Source organism: Drosophila hydei, unplaced genomic scaffold (genome assembly GCF_003285905.1).
Source record: "Drosophila hydei strain 15085-1641.00,03,60 unplaced genomic scaffold, DhydRS2 tig00008125-arrow-arrow-pilon, whole genome shotgun sequence".
Classification (NCBI taxonomy): Eukaryota; Metazoa; Arthropoda; class Insecta; order Diptera; family Drosophilidae; genus Drosophila; species Drosophila hydei.
Genome location: NW_022045835.1, coordinates 698,659 through 715,630, shown reverse-complemented (window position 1 = coordinate 715,630; position 16,972 = coordinate 698,659). Strand labels below are relative to the sequence as shown.

Here is a 16,972-nt window from a genome sequence, read left to right as displayed (position 1 = left end):
CAAGCGATAAGAAAACGCTGCGTGTGCGGTTTTTGTTGCTGTTGCGTTGAAGAATGCACCGCAAAGTTCTATTTTTAGAACTCTGCAGCAGTAGAGCTTAAGCGAAGGCTGTTCGAATTCACGTCTTTACAGGTCGAACGACTGATCGCGATTGCTCTTTGAGTCATTGAATAATTACGCGCACTTAATGACGCTTGCAACTTGTAAAACTTGGAATCGATTTAAGGTTTACTTGCAGTTCAGCTTCTGGCTTATTAAAATGCCACGCAACTATAATAATAACATGTCAATAGGTTTGCAAGTTAAGGCTGTTGCTGCTCAGCTAGCAGATACTCTGGAATCTAGACTCTCTCTCTCTCTCTCTCACTCTTATAAGACTCTCTTGTGGTCGATAGATGGCGCTATACTCAATGTTCTGTATGTTTGAGGAATATAATTTCGCTCTACCTCTATCTTCTTCTTCACTTCTTTCTCTCTTTTATGCTGATTAGAGCTTATATCCTTTTGTGTATATGTCTTCTACTGAAAAGATCACGCTGCATTTTTGTCTTTGCCTCTCTCTTTGTATATTTTTCTCTTTCTCATTTTCTTCCCGCTTCTTGCTCACACTCACTTTCTTTCTCAGTTTTTTCTTCTTGTTTCTCTCTGCCTCTCTGTTTCTCTTTCTATATTGCTCTGTGCTTCTATATTCTCCATGTGTCCTCTTCTATGTCTATCTCATTTCATGCTCTGTCTGTCTCTCTCTGTCCTTACCTATATGTACCTCTCTGTCTATTAGCATTTATATTTTACTAAATGGAATTTCATGCATTCCCCTAATACTACTCTTCATGTTCCAGCCTTTCTTTCATTTACTTCCCTACCAATTCCAATACACCCGCCTTTGCCTACACATATACAGGGTATCTGAATAACATCAACAACAGCTTTGTTGCTGCTCTTACAAATGGGCTATTCGCAATAAACTAGCGGCCAAAGTGTAATTTAGCAAAAATGTGTAATAAAGCGTCGCGCACTCGAAGAACTAAACGAATATATCAAAAGCCGATATATAGACAGATATATATGTATATACTTTATATATATTTCTAGAATGCACTCTTAAGGGTCATAAAAAAAACGTAGAGAAAAGAAAGAAAAGTATTGTAGAATTTATATAAAGTGCTCAACGTTTGCCCACAGCCGCGTAACCGAAAAAGTGTTGCCAAATTGCAAATGGCAAAGGCTGAAGGGTGAAGGTTGGGGTATTGGGGGGTTGGGGGGTTGGGGCGTAAGCAGGGTGGCACAGACAGTGCGTGGGGCCTCATGATGATGTAGTTCAGCCCCCTTTTTGGCAAATGTGTTGTCAATGTAGTCCTAGACGTAGTTCAAGTTGTTGTCGTTCGCGTTGTTTATGACCTTTTTATATGCCGTACGTTGCCAGCAGCCAAGCACATACAGAGAGAAAAAGAGGAGGGGAGGAGGGAGAGAGAGAGAGAGAGAGAGCCCTTGTAATTGATGGCGATATTTTTAGTTTGATAGCACACTCAAGTTTTATTGCTCAACTAATTTGTCATGTGAAAGTTGCCTTGAGTTCGGCTTTAAAATGCCCCAAAGCGATAATTGTCGTAAATATATATATGTATATATATATAGTGTGCAAAGAATCGGTTGTATATATATTTTATTATGCAGTCGCTGCCATTGTTGTGGCAAAAATGTCAAAAACTGTGAAAGCCGCGTAAAAAGTCTGTTTGATTAATACAAATAAAAAGTTTTTAACTGCGCTTTGCATATTTCATGGCAAACGCTCAAAAAAAGCACTGACGGCTACAGCCCCCATATAATAGACTGACTGCCCAGGGGCGCTTGGTCTGGGGCGTGGCAGCTACAGCTATAGCTACAGCTGCCAAAAAATAAGTAAGTGACTATTCTGGATGGGCATGCGCGACTGCTAGATGCCCTATAGCAAATGTGTTAGTTGCCTTTTCGCTGGAAAGAGGCAATAGCACTAGGTTTTCTAGTTTTTTAAGTAATAGTGTTAAGGTAGCCAAGAAAGGAACTTTTTTAACTGTTTGCATGATGGCAGAGCAGTCACATAACAAAATTTATGACTCTAACTCTTATAATCCTCGAGATATGCTAAAAAAAATAGGTTTAAAACAATTTTTTAATTATATTAGAAATTTGGTAGAAGAAGATAATTTATTTCATATCTTAGAATACCTATATATCATTATATGTCTGTAGCTTATATATTTCTCCAGTTAAACCGCTTTATATAAGCAAAACTTCGAAGAGACAGATAAACTAATTCAACTCTCTTCAAGTTGCATAGATCTAGATTACATATAGCACTTCACATATAGCTACATATATGCCAGGCATTTGCTCTATGGATTGTGCACAAACCTATATACCCGTTTGCACTGATTGCAGGTCATTCGAAAAACAATGCCAAAAAATTCGAAAGCCCCCATTGAGCGCTACAGCTCAGGTGCCATCGAGGATAGGCTGATGTCCCAGGCGCGCCATGTCGACGTCGACGTCAACGTGCAAGGACCTCGGTCTCAGCCTCCTCTACAGCTGCACCTGAGCGGTGGCTGTGGCTGTGGCAAAAGGATATTTTATTATTTTACGCGCAGTTCTCATAATTTGCAAGTCCCTTCGCTTAATTGTGACAAATGCGCTTTGGCATCCCAAAAAGAACGCAAAAAGAATTTGTGCCTCGCATAATTTGGCTTTAGCTTGCAGCGAGTTGGCAGAGCAGAGCTCACAGCTGATCTCCAGGTGGGGGCCAGGTGGCACACCGGGGGCTGTTAGGCGGTCAGGTGGTTGGCTGGCTGGCCTGACAGCGCAAATAGCACAAAAGAGTTGACATAAATAATAAATTTTCGTTTTACGATTTCGCGTTACGCGTCACACACACACACACACACACACCGGTTGAGAGAGCTGCCAATTTGAGGTCTGCCAAATTGTGGCTAATAAATATCTGACAGCAACAACAACCAAAAAATATCTCTATCTATATATATATAAAGAGAGGAAGAGAAAGAGGAAGGGAGGGTGATGAGGAGCGTGTGTAAGCGAGGGAAGTTCAGCGCTTTAGTTGTCTGTGCAAAGAAAAATTGTTTGCGCGAAAATCAACGAGTGTGAAATTACTTTTGTTTAGGCTCTGTCACAGTAGCCGCTCGCCACTTGCACAATTAAAAGCCATTAAAAGCTAGAAATTGTCTGCGTATAAAGCAAAAGTAGCAGCTAAAAATGGTCTGTGTGAGTGTGTGTGTGTGTGTGTGGCAGTTAGCAGTTGCAGGTGGCAGCTGTAACTAGATGAAAGAACTTGCAACAATCAAAGACAGCCTAAAGAGCAAACAGGATCAGGAAAAGGCACAAGTTAGCTCTGCCTTTGCAAACGTATATGTATTTACACCCTTTATATATATAACAGATCCATATAAGGTCATACTGGTATATAAACATTCCTCTAGCTATACATACACATCTATATTTCTATATCTATATTTCATATCTATGAGCATATATGTATAAGCCTTCATCCATCATATATACACTTCACTTCTCACAAAACTTGGTCAACAAATGAAGAAGGCAGAAAGAAAAAAAAGGCAATCACAGCACGCACCTCTTTCAGCAGCTTGTTGGCTGTTCACTTGATGACGTCTTGGCCACATGCTTCTAACTAACCCACAAAAATAATAAAATGTCTTATAAAACAACATACCAAAAAGAAAGAAATGTTTTAGTGGGAATCTTATAAGATAATGCCACACACACACATGACGTCGCAGCCAAAACCCCAATAAGCAGACATAGAAAAAAGTGATAAGGCCACAGACGTCATTGTTGAGGAAACTTTATAGAAACTTTATAGATAATAATAATAACAGTAATACAGACAAATGAGGAACTCTGATTATCATATACGGTTGGGGATTTTGGTGTGGCAACTTTGATAAAGATGAGCAATGTGAGCTAATATTAAAGAGTTCCAGGAATTCTGGGCGTAATTTATTAATAGACGAGACTAAAAACAGCGCCTAAAGTTTATTTTTAATAAATCAGCTGAGCCAATCTTAAGTGTTGTATTCATTATAATGATAAACACAGGTATAAAAGAAGTTGGCAATTTAGGTTGTGATTGACCACAAAGTATCTTTCAATAGATATGGATTATCAATAGTCCTGAGTAGAATATAGCTTACTTTAATGTTGGTCTGCACTTGACAAGTTACTTGAGGCAAGAAAATTAAAGAAAGTAGATAGAAATCACATCGTCGCGACTTTAGAAGACGTAATACAAATAGGTCGATGATAAGTAGAACCTAGATAGAAGATATATTGGATTTGTGTTGCAGTGAGATAGAAGATATATAAGAAAAATCAAAGATATAAACAGCGAAAAACAGAAATAGATGAAGGGCAGAAATGAAGATGGATAGAAAGTAGGTTCAAAATAGATTGAAAATATAGTGGAGAGAAGATCGAAGATAGAAGAAAGGAACGAGGCAGCACGGAAGGTAGAAGGGCAATAAGTCTAAGTTATATCTAAGATAGATAGAAGTCAGATGCAATAAGCATTTCCTAAGCTAAATATCAAATGGATTAAAGAGTTAGAAATAGAAATATAGCTGCTAATATAAACAATTTATAACAAGCATGTATATATTTTATTACAAGGCATAGTTTATTGGCTATTTGTATTACAAACTCGGCTCATTTTACAGGGTATACTGCGTATATACAAACACATAGAAACACGCTTCATGAAACACTCAAGCGAGACGCAACGCGTTTTTCGTTTATCTTGAGTAGCACAAAGTAAACTTCTCTATAAATTTACAACAACTATGACTTATGACAGATGTGCGAGGCATGATTTATACAAAGATACACAGAGAGAGAAAGAGATATTGAGAGAGAGAGAAAGATACGTTGCGGCTGATAAAAATCATTTTGCCCGCATGTCACTCGCGTTTAGCTCATGTAAATTGTTGTTGATTGCGTTGCAAGGAACCATTTCTCTTGCTGGGCGGCAAGCAACAACAAAATGTTGCATATTATGTGGCAGCAACAGCAATTAAAAGACACATAACAGCAAATAAGCGTGTCAGCCAACTGAGCGAAACAATAATTAGTAATAACCCCAAAGGCTATGCAATTTTTGTTTTCCTTTAAATGCCAAAGCGAAGGATTTCAACTGACTTCATGGCAAGCCATAGCCAAAGCCAAAGCCAAAGCAAGGCAGGTCATGGATTAACATAAAAATGCCGAAATGGAACTCCCTCCGCGCGAGTACATGAAACTCCAAGAGTTCCGTCTGCTTCTCGAAAAGTCATAAAAGTGCTATTAATGAATTTCTAACCAAAATGCCATAGAACAAAGCAAATGAGCTGAGGAGGTGAGGGGCGAAGGCCCCCCAAACAAAAGCTCTGCTCAAATGCAATAAATTATTCACATTTATGAGGGCTTGGCAGAGGGAGAGGCAGCGGCAGCGAGAGAGTGACAAAGGCAGCGAGCAAGGCAGAGTGACAGAGACAGCATTGTCAAAGCCGCCAAGACACAGTGCTTAGCTGCACCTAAGCCCTATCCTAGGCACTTCTCTCTCTCTCTCTTTCTAGCAGCTGCTTTGCCCGTCTGCTCTTTCTCCACCTCACTCTCTATCTCACTCTCTCCTTCTCGTCTACGTGGCTCAATGCAATTACGTGCGCATTTCATTTGTTTTCCGCTTTTCTTTTTGACGTTCCTTTACCTTGTATAAATCAGTGCAAAAATTTCACATTTCCTAAATGATTTTCATATGAATGGCAAAAAATGGCAAAGCTGTGCCTTATGGTCACTCTGTAGTTGGCAGATATTATATTTTATACATAACTAAACCTATCAAGGGAATCATGGCTATTTCCTAATTTGATCTCCTTAACTCTCTATCTCTATTTGTCCCTACCTCTAACTCTTTATCTCTAGCTCTCCAGCTCCATCTTTGAATTTATCCATATTTATCTTTCCATCTCTCCATATATTGATCTCTATTTATACATCTCCTTATCTTTATATTTTTATATATCTCTGCATACATTTCTCCATTCTCAGTGTCTTCATCTCTCAGTTTCTCCATCTCACCATGTCTCCAACTCACCATCAACATTCCTCTACTTCCACCTCTTCATTTTTATCTCTACAAATTTCTTTAACAGCCATATATACCCCATTCTGTTTCGACCTTTACAGGTCATAATGAATACAAATAAAAATTCATCTCTAGCTAAAGCCCCCCCATGGCATAAGCTACACATAAAAATTGTAATGCACTTTGCAAACTTTTGCTTAACTGTCTCTGTCTTACAGTCCGTCTTGGCAGTACACGTACACGTATGACTTCCCCTTGCAAGGTGCTCTACGACTCTTGTGGCGGGCACTTTTTCGTATACGGTCAGTCGCGGCTGCAAATTATATTAATATGCAGTCGCTGAATTTCAGTAAAGTCTCTCTACCTCTCCAACCCTTAGCCTTGCCCTTTCACCTCTGCACAAATATGGCATTTTTTTCATGCTTTACATATATTTGTTTCCCATTTTTTTCGGCCTGCGGTTACCTCTGTGTTTATTTAAAATAAATATATATTTTTTCCATAGTTTATTCACATATATCTCTTCTATCTACGACTACTTGTTATACTCGTTCAGAAAGCGAGTGAAGCGTGTATATTGGTTTTTCGTATTATACATTAAAATATGAAGTTCATTTATAGATAAGCGCATTGAGAGCGTGCATATCTTGAGGATATACTATATATGTTTTATAGTTTTTGGGTTAGCATCACAGCCTCGCACGCCTACTAAGAGTCTGCCGAATCGGAATTAAGTAGAGTTTTCAGAGACTTAGAGATTGAATACCTCTGCTCTATAGTAATTTCTGTCTCTTCTGAATGTGACAAGGTAAGGCCATATATAAAAGCTTGGCCTTACAAGTTTTAGGCCTGGATTGCATCATCAAATTTCAGTTAGCTTCCTGAACGAGTATTAAGCAGTCGGTGACGTCCGACTACTTCATTCTCTCCTATTTTTTGTCTGTTTAGCAGCGAAAGGTGTAATTTATTTTAATGCTAGTATTTATCAAGAAGTCATAAATACGTGGCCAAGTATTTGCCTGGCAGGCAAACACAAATGTATAGATATATCCATATACTACATACATTTCACTATATATATATATTTGTGTATTTGGTTTTTACATAAATTGCAAATTAAACATTTAAAGTGCCATGAAATTAGCGCTGCGAAAAACACATGGAAGCAGTTAGTCAAGCGCTGCTCCATTAAAAATACATAAAAACCCAAATTGCGTTGCACGAAAAGCAAATTAATCTAAATGCCCCGAAATAACTAATAACTATAAGGGCAGGCACAAAATAGGCTATGATCGACTAACCAAATACCCAATATAGTTATACAGAAATTTTTAAAAATTACTTAAAGACAAGTTAACAGGATTTTATATGCAGGAAATACTATGTACTTCGACTATACACTTTAACGTACTGAAGAGAAATTCGAATTCTTGTTTAAACTAATTTTTAGAATATGTAAAAACTTGATGTGCTAGGGGCTACTCTAGTTTTTTATTCTTGGCTGTTAACAGACATATACGATACAATCATAAATATATATATATGATTGATACAATTTTAAAAATACAAATCTATATTATATTTCCTCTATATTTGAATTACTTTTAATTTCAGTTATATGAATGTGCAGGACACTGAGCCTGACTGCTGTACCTGAAGGGAATCTGTAGCAGAAACTGCGTAAGTAAAATAAAACCAAATTTGTAGTTTTACAAACACCGTGAATAGTAAATATTCTAAATATTAATTTTAGGAATGTAATTGAAACCTTAAAGTTATGCAGGAAAATATTGGCTAGCTATCTACAACTATGTCCCTCTAGTCTCTGCCAGTTCATCGTTTAACCTTTGCAGCTAAGTCAACTGTAAGTCTCTATTGCACTTGTTATGATTCTAAAAGCATATTTAAACTGTAGTTTCCTAATGCGAAAAACATTTACCCAATCATCTCTCACATTTGAGTGTAAAATGTAGTTAAAAGTTTCAACTTTATCTCAATCAGAAATGTGACTGAGCAAAGCGTTTTACCAATTTAAAAAAATCTTTTTAGACATCAAATATTTTGCCAAAAAAGCATATTACATTATAAATAGCTCATCTTCCTTAGAGAGTTTTAGCATACTAATTAAAGCATAATATTAAGTTAGCTTCGAGCTCTCTTTCTCTCTGCCTTCTCTAGGTAGCACTTGAAAACTCTATAATGCATTGATAACTTTAATAAGTTTAATTATCTCAGTTAATACAGCTTCTGAAACACCTCTGACAAACTGCATAAGCTATAATACGAAAAGAGGGCTAACAGCTTTTGGCCTTCTCACATTATAACGTCATATACCCCATTGATGATGTTATATTAAGTACAGGTATTAAAACTAATATTTATCTAACAAAATTAATATGGTTGTGTAAGCTAATAAAGACAGCGACACACAGACACAGAGTTAGAGAGAGAGGGAGAGAGAGTGAGGGGGAGAGAGAGAGAGGCATTCAATATATTGGAATTGGAATTGAAATGGGGAGTTTGAGAGCTGCGTGGGGTGTTTTTTGGGTTTTTGGGCCTCCAACAAATTGTTTGTCTAACCGACAAATGTAGCACAAAATTTTTGTTACGCACAAATCGAAGGGACGGACGATAAGCCAAATAAATAACGCAGCCAAATGCCTCTGGCTGCCAATGCAACAAAAATGCAGCTGTGTGTGTGGCCGTGTAGTGTGCGTGTGTGTGTGTGTGTGAGTGTGACCAACGTTTAGCAGCGCATTGTACAATAAATCTATTTGCGTGCGAGCTAATCGAAAACACCTGAACTGAAGGCAGCAGAACAACAGGCTCGAAGAGGAGCTGGCAGGAAGAGGAGCAGCAGCAGCAGCAACAGCAGCAGCAGCAGCTTTCTGGCCTGGTCCAAACAAATTGCCATAGACAACAACATATTAATCCAAATTAGCATCAAAGTGATTTAATTGCTTGGAATTTTGGCATTGGCAAACACTTTTCGACTTTTCACCCAACAGCAGAGGCCGAGGCAGCAGCAAGGACATGGCAGGTCGGCAGCCAGGACAACCATTGCCGGCAGCTGGTAGGCAACGTAGTTGGCTTGTAAACATGCCAAGCGTAGGCCTTGCATTTTGTCACCATTTGCCCATCGATCAGGCTAAACAACAAGGCAGACACACACAGGGCAGGCGAGAGAGGTCCTTGCCTGCTTTAAAGTTAACTTTAAAACACTTTGGCCATAAATTTGGCAAACGCTTAAAGCCCTTAACATTTTCTAGGCACGATTTATGTAGCTTTTAGTAATATGAGCGTATATATTACGTGCCACGTAAAGTCCTTCCGTGACACACACACACAGAGAGAGCCACAGCCAGGATAACTCTCAAAACTAATTGAATTGCCTTCGACAGCGAATGGAAATTAATAGGCGCACATCAAAACCAAAAAAAATAGAAGAGAAAAAGCAACGCCCACAGCTGTAGCCCATAACTGATACGAAATTAAAGGCTCAGCTAAAATACCAAACACACACACACATGGAGCGGGTGAAGGAGTTGAGTCCGTTTCTAAAGTGAAGCCAACTGTGCGGCTCATGGGGCAATATTTATTGAGTACGTGATCTTTGACAAATCCCTTTTCATTTCCTGACTTTTTGCCTCATGTGAAACATTTTGAATTTTTTATTGCTGGCACGCTGGTCAGCTGGGCACGCCCACTGTGCGCCCACTTTGGCCAACTGGCTGTGGCTCGTTTGGCATGCAAAAGGCGGCCAGCAAAAGTGCCTTATTAAAATTTTGTCAACTTGCGACTTCAGTTTCTGCTTCTGCTTCTTCTTCGACTTCGACTTGGACTTCTTTTTCTTAGCTTTTCTTCTTTTATTACTTTTTCACACTTTGGGCTCCCCTGACATTGTGGCTTATACATTTATAAAATGTCACAAATGCTTGAAGTTTATCCTGCTGCTGCTGCTGCTGCTGCTACTGCAAACTGTTATATACTCGCACATGCAACTGTTATATGCATTAGTATCGAGTACTTTTGTAAAATGTGTCAAATGTGTTTGAAATTCATTTTTAGCTTTAAGCTTTGTCATAGATAAATGTTGAGCTTGCATTTAGCCATAAAAATTAGACGGAAAATTTAATTGTATCCATGTTCGAATATATTCGCACTGCACTTTTGCTTGTTTTTTATACCCTAAATATTTTTTTGTTATTTAAAACGTGTAGTCAAATTCTATTCAAATAATCGAAATTGCGATGGAGTTGTAAAGTTTTAGTATTGTCAAAGGTGTGCAGGTTCGAGTCTTTCTTTATTCTTTTCTTAATTCCATTTGCATTTTCAAAATGAAAAATATTCTAATTTTGTCTTTCTCATATCGCTTGCTTAATACTTTTTGACTCTTAACCAAATTTATTTTATTTACAATTAGGCTTAGACAAAAAATAAAGCAACATTGAAAGCTGTCGACTAAATTCAATTCTAGTCTATTTAAATTATTATATAAATCAGATTCTGTGGAATTCTTCTTAAGTAGACAGTTCTTTTGAAGAGAACCTTAAGTTTTCAACTGATATAACTCATATATAAAATATGCTGTTAATAGCAATTAAAAGTAATTAACAAAAGTAATTAACAACAATAACTGGCAGTTCTGCCTATCGAATGCCTACTGTAAATAGCTTATCATTTTCATAGAGCTATAGAAGCTTAAGTTGAATTATCAGAGGCATTAAATGTGTGCTGTCAAGGTAGAGTTAGGTAGCCTGTCAATGAGGTCAAGCAAGAGAGATAGAGATATAGTGAGAGGAATGGGAGAGAGAGGGGGACAGACAGAGTTGGAGTAGAGTCGAGCACTTTAGCTGCTACACAGAACAATGGCATGCCAAAGACAATAAAATTGACTGCCACAACAAACATATATAGCAACAACTAAACACGCACACACACACACACACACACACATGCAGCACACTTGTTGGTTTTTCATTGACGCACTTTGGTTGCAAAACTTTTTAGCGTGCCCAAGTGACAAAACGGCGACTGTGATTGCAAGAGGCGGGCCAGAGCATGGTTATGGAGTGTTTAAGTGGAGTTGAGCGAGGGAGAGAGACGGCAGCGGCAGCTGAAAAGTATGCTACAAAACGCGCATAATGAAGCTGCTCATAAACGAGAAACGACTTTGTTATGGGGGCGATTGCTGTTGCATGAAATGTTAACTCGCACATACACACACACACACACACACGCACACATAAAGCTCTATTGTCATTGTTTGTTGCATATAAAAAACACTTAAAATGCCGTTAAGTTAAAATAATAAAGTTAAGCTGCCGTCGGGCCCAACAAAATCTAATGTGACAATGGCTAACGGGGCAGCTGAGCAGGCGAGTGGGTGTGGCACGCAGTGAAAAACCCCGTTGCACAATTGCTGACATATTTCAATGTGCAACAACAAAAGACAAGGAAGACACAACCAAAGCCACAAAAAACTAAACCGAAAAACGTAAAACAAACGACAAACGTAATGTGGACAACAACAGAGTTAGGTGAGGTGTAGTCCTTATGAGACTAGCAGATACCCTTAGATGAAAGAATGTAGATAGCTAAAAAGCCTAAAGGATAGACATACTGAGAGCAGATCATAGATTAATGCTTGATATATATACTTAAAAACTGCATTTTGAGGCTTGACTAAAGTTTTCTTTTTGTGTAAAACGCATCTAAAAATCAAATAACCAAATGAAATGATTTGCTGTATGGTATAATACATAGATATATATATATTTAATATATAATATATAGAATACAGGTATATAAATATATAAATTCTTGAACAATGTTTGCATTAGATGTTATTGGTTGATGGTACTTGAGTACGATGGAATTAAAGGAAATTTTTTAAGATTTATTCTTATTTTAAGAACCACGTTAAGACATAAAAATATTGTGAAAATTATTTTTATATATTTTTATTATTAATTTTTAATATTTTTCATTTATTCCTGTTTATTTTTATTTATTATTTTTTATTTTTATTTTTATTTTGTATGCTTCAAGCTGGTGCTATGATTAGCATATCTGGATTAAAAATAATTTAATCAGATTTGGATTTCCAATTTTTGTATGAAATATGGTTGCCTAATTAAGAATTATTAAGAATTAAGATATCATTGTAATTAATTCTAAAGAAAACATGTAGCTTTAGTAGCTCGCCAGCTTGTTACAAACTTCTAAACAGAACCGAAATACCCAGCCCGAAATAGATTTTCAATGGGTTTTAGGACATAAAAACGCAAATGTTGGGCATATTTTGCATTGTTAGCGGCATAAAATCGCACACACTCACGCACTCTCAAGCAGCTACACACACACACACGCTCACACACACCTAAACACATGCAGGCACACACCTGAAAGGCTGGAAACACCTGAGTCTTTGGTGTCTTTTGTTTTCAATTGTTTTGTAGTTTAGATTGAGGCGCTCGCAACTCGTTAAAGTCCATGCCCAGGCAGTGTGTGCATATGTGCGTGTGTGTGTGTGTGTGTATTGTATTGGTATTAGTGCATGTCCTTTTGTGTCAACAATAAACGCGAAGTCGTACGCGTTTTGTGGAATGGCGTGCGAATTATTGCACCAGGAAGATATGAAATAAAATTTAATGAAATGTTTATAAAATGAAAATGAGTTGCATGAGACGATAAAAAAGGGTCGAAGAAGACGAAGAAGAACACAAATGGAGACATTTAATGTGGCCAGTTGAAAACTTTAAAGATTTAACAAATATAAACACAGAGACAACATTGAACAGCTAGAAAATGGCTAAAAACGGCTAAATTAGACATTGAAGCATGCTTGAAAATCGTTATACAAACTTGGCTTGATCGCGCCACGCCCAACGGCCCGCCCCACATCATGCATACTTACTAACACTGAGCGGCAATAGAGCGCTCTGCAAGTGGCTAAAGATCTGCCGATGATGATGATGATGATGGCCCAGGCCATTGAAGTACAGGTGGTTCTGGTGCAGCGACAGCTGCTGGTGGTGGTGGTGATGATGGTGGTGGTGGTGCAGAGCGGGCGTCAAGCTCATGTGTTGCTGTTGCTGCTGCTGCTGCTGTTGTAGATGTTGCTGCTGATGGGGCAGCAGTTGCTGTTGATGTTGCTGCTGTTGATGTTGCTGCTGCTGATGTTGCTGCTGCTGATGTTGCAACATGAGCTGTTGCTGTTGCTGCTGCTGCTGATGTTGTTGATGTTGCTGCAACTGTTGCTGTTGCTGCTGCTGCTGCTGCATATGTTGCTGTTGGCCATAATTTGCAGTTGCTGCTGCCGTCGGCTGTAAGGCGGCTGCTGCTGCTGGCGTGGGCAGCGCTACTGCTACAGCAGCGGTTGCTGCTGCCGTTGCGGTTGCCGCCGCTGCTGTTGCTGTCGCGGCTGTGGCTGCGTTCGCTGCCGCTGCTGCTGCTGCTGCCGTCGCCGTGGCCGTTGCCGTGGCTAAAATATGATGATGCGTGGTTGATGAGCGTTGTAGATGCTGACTTTGTACTGTATTCAAGCTATGTATGGAGGCGTGCACCGCCGATTGATAGATAATACCGTTATTCGACATCGCCGTCAGCGATTGATGGTGTGCGTGGGCGTAGGCCATAGTCGAGCTCGGCTGCACGGCAGCAGCAGCCGCTGTGGGCGTGACTGGCGCCAATGGCAAAGCGCGATAACCAGCCATAAATATCGCTATAGATATAGATATATATATATCTAGATTTGCACTTGATTAACGCTTTTAAAGTCTTTCCTTTTCACTTCACTTGTTTGGCATCTGCGCGCCTTGCAATCTAATTGTTAACTAATGCGTTCGCTTCGCCGCTTTAAGTTATTTCCTGCAAATTCAAATCTTAACGAATTTGAATATATATATAGATATATATATACATATATATTTTCTCAGTAATATATTTTTTGTTGAGATTTTGGGCTTAGTTCTTGAGTTGAGATAATGTCACTGATAAGTAACATATTCCCGTTTGCCTTATCTTGACACACGCGACACAACACAGACAAAAATTTAATTTTCTTTGCACAACAGCAACTGTTGCCGGCGTGTAGAGACATACAATAAATACATATATATGCTATATATAATACTTATAATAATTTCCACATTTATGATCTGGGAGTTCTCTGCGCTTATCTCACTATAAATGTTTACCTTACATGACAGTTAGATAAAACTTTTCAAATGGCCTTGAACTAAAGTTCAACTCACGTTTTGTTGTCCACATTTTCAACAACAAAAACAACAACCAGAAAAATCTACGCATCTCACGTTTATTTGCTTCATCATGTAAAGCTGTCAACTGACAGCATGTGATTAAAGTAAGTCGAGATAATGTGGAATATAGCTCATATATATAGATATATATATTTATTTTATATTTATACCTAACATATAACTAGAGTTTACTTTACTAGATTTGCCTTAGACCTATGTATTTTGGCTTACAAATTGGTAATTCCTTCTCCACATATCTTATTTCAAAATACTCATCACGAAATGATAGCAGAGCATATAGGTTTTATGCAATATAAAAAGGCCTCTACCTACGTCTGTCCTTGCTATGCACATGATTTCGTCTCAATTGTGACTAGAAATATTTGATAATATTTGTATTTTATACTTGCTTTAGACATACTTTCTTCTACTCTTGACTTCTTCTTATAAAGTGCTAAACTTTTTATCATATATCAACTGCAGGGTTTCAGTTCGAGATATACATTATATTTTTCCAAACATAAACCGCTTTACTTTCCCTTATATTTCAAGTAAGTTAATATATACAACTGCCATGTTCAAATTTCTATATTTATGGCTTTGTGGTAAATCGATATATAAATATAAATATAAATAAATAAATATAAAATATTTCACAGTGTTAAAGCTATGCTCATCAAATTTTGCAGTTTTTGCACTATTAATCAGCTCTAAGAATAGACCTTTTGATTTAATAATAAGACTACTGGAAGTTCAACAAGATTTTCAAAAATTTAGTTGCTTTCTTAACGCGAACGAGTATTATACAGACGACTGCAACTATCTTATTTGTTTTGTCTATTGTTTTTCCTTGATTCGCAACATTTTTATACAAAGTCTTTGATTTCACTCTTATCACAATGTTTTTTATAATATATTGTCACTAAGCACTTCAATTTCATTTCTATAACGCATATATGTAGTCTTGAAGTAAGTAAGTATAATTCTTCAGGTGTGATCTTTAATTTAAAATTGTTCAGCACTTTTCTAGTAAAAGCCTTAATTCTATAATTATTTTATGATTTATTTTATAAATATTATTTGGTGTATGCTCTTCCTTATATTCTACAAATAATTTAAATATACAATTTATAAAAAACAGCTTGATATTAAAATATTTTTTTCAAACTTTTTTCAAAGCTTTTTATATTTCTAAATATATTTTTTATAAATGTAAAAAAAAACATTTTTTCAATAATTTATAAATAATATAAATAATTTTAAGTAAAATAGTTTAAATGATATCCATATACTTAGAAGATACACTTTTAAAGACCAAATTTCTTATCAGTATTTATGTCCTATAAGAAATAGCTATGAAAAAAATAGTTTTCCATATACATTCCAACATTAAAGACAAACAATTAACAATGAAATATTGAAACTTAAGTGAATGAAATTTTTTTTGTCTTACATAAAAATCTTTTTGTGGAAGTCTAAATTGATAATTCTAATAATTTTTTCGAGATTTCTTAGCTTTGTTTTCAGTTGCTCGTAAACTTACGGAAATTTTAATCATTCCTATAAAAAATTTCTAGATGCCTTAAACATAACCGAACTTTCTGTACAGATCTTTTTCTGACAAATATAATAAGTTTTTGCTTAGTCACTTTACTTAAATACATTTTGTCACTTTTAACAAGTTAATTAAATTAAAATTAAGATACATAGTTTGTGTTTTATGTTAACAGTTAAATTGTAGAATACGAACTTTAAGTTAAGTCACAGAAATCGTAGTTATTCAATATTCAGGTGAAGTCTTGAAATTCAAACCCAGTTAACAACAAATATAAAGTTAGACACAGAAACACATAGAAACACATATAGTTAACACTTAAGGAAACTTATCTATATATTTATATTTATATATTGGAAAACATCGATAACAACATCAATATAAGATTAATATATAGTTTAATAACAACATCAATTGAATTACATTTAATTACATTCAAATTGGAAAGGTGGGGGAAAGTAAATTGTGGTATTCAAAAATAAGCAGAAAACACCAATTACAGTGGGCAACATTGAAACAAGAACGTAAATAAATAAACGAGAGGTGGAAATTACAGGTTAACACACACATACACACAGATATAGAGACACATATGCAGAGAGTTAAACAAATTATATAAACAAACGTGGGAACCTGAATGGCTGCTGAGCCAAGGATCAGCATCAGCATCAGCAGCTGTTGGTTTGCTGGCTGTTGATATTGACAATAATAAATATTGGCATATTGCTGCTGGTGCGAGCACGCGGCACGCGATACGCAAGAGTACGTAAGACGTAACGTAACGACGGCGACAACTACGTTGCGTTTATCGTTTCACGTTGCGCGACAAGACACGAGCCACGTCCGATACGTTTGCCCAAGGTCTGCAAACTGAATGCCAGCAGCAGCGACAACGGCAACGGCAGCAGCAGCGTCCGTGAAGCCTCAGCCTCGGCACGACAACAACTTCGGCTCGACACGAAGCTTAAGGCATTCGGCAGCTGTTGTGCATTCAGCTAGGATTCGTCGGTTTGGCTACCAACA

At 37.2% G+C, this 16,972-nt stretch overlaps 1 protein-coding gene across 1 annotated transcript in view; it reads right to left on the bottom strand.

Moving 5' to 3' along the window:
- LOC111604617 overlaps positions 1 to 13,948 on the bottom strand; it is a 33,136-nt gene extending 19,188 nt beyond the window's left edge. The window contains exon 1 of the mRNA XM_023322733.2: positions 13,050 to 13,948. Coding sequence (XP_023178501.2) covers positions 13,050 to 13,848 — 799 coding nt within the window. The 5' untranslated portion in view covers positions 13,849 to 13,948. The remainder of the gene's footprint in view (positions 1 to 13,049) is intronic.
- Positions 13,949 to 16,972: the final 3,024 nt, after the last annotated feature.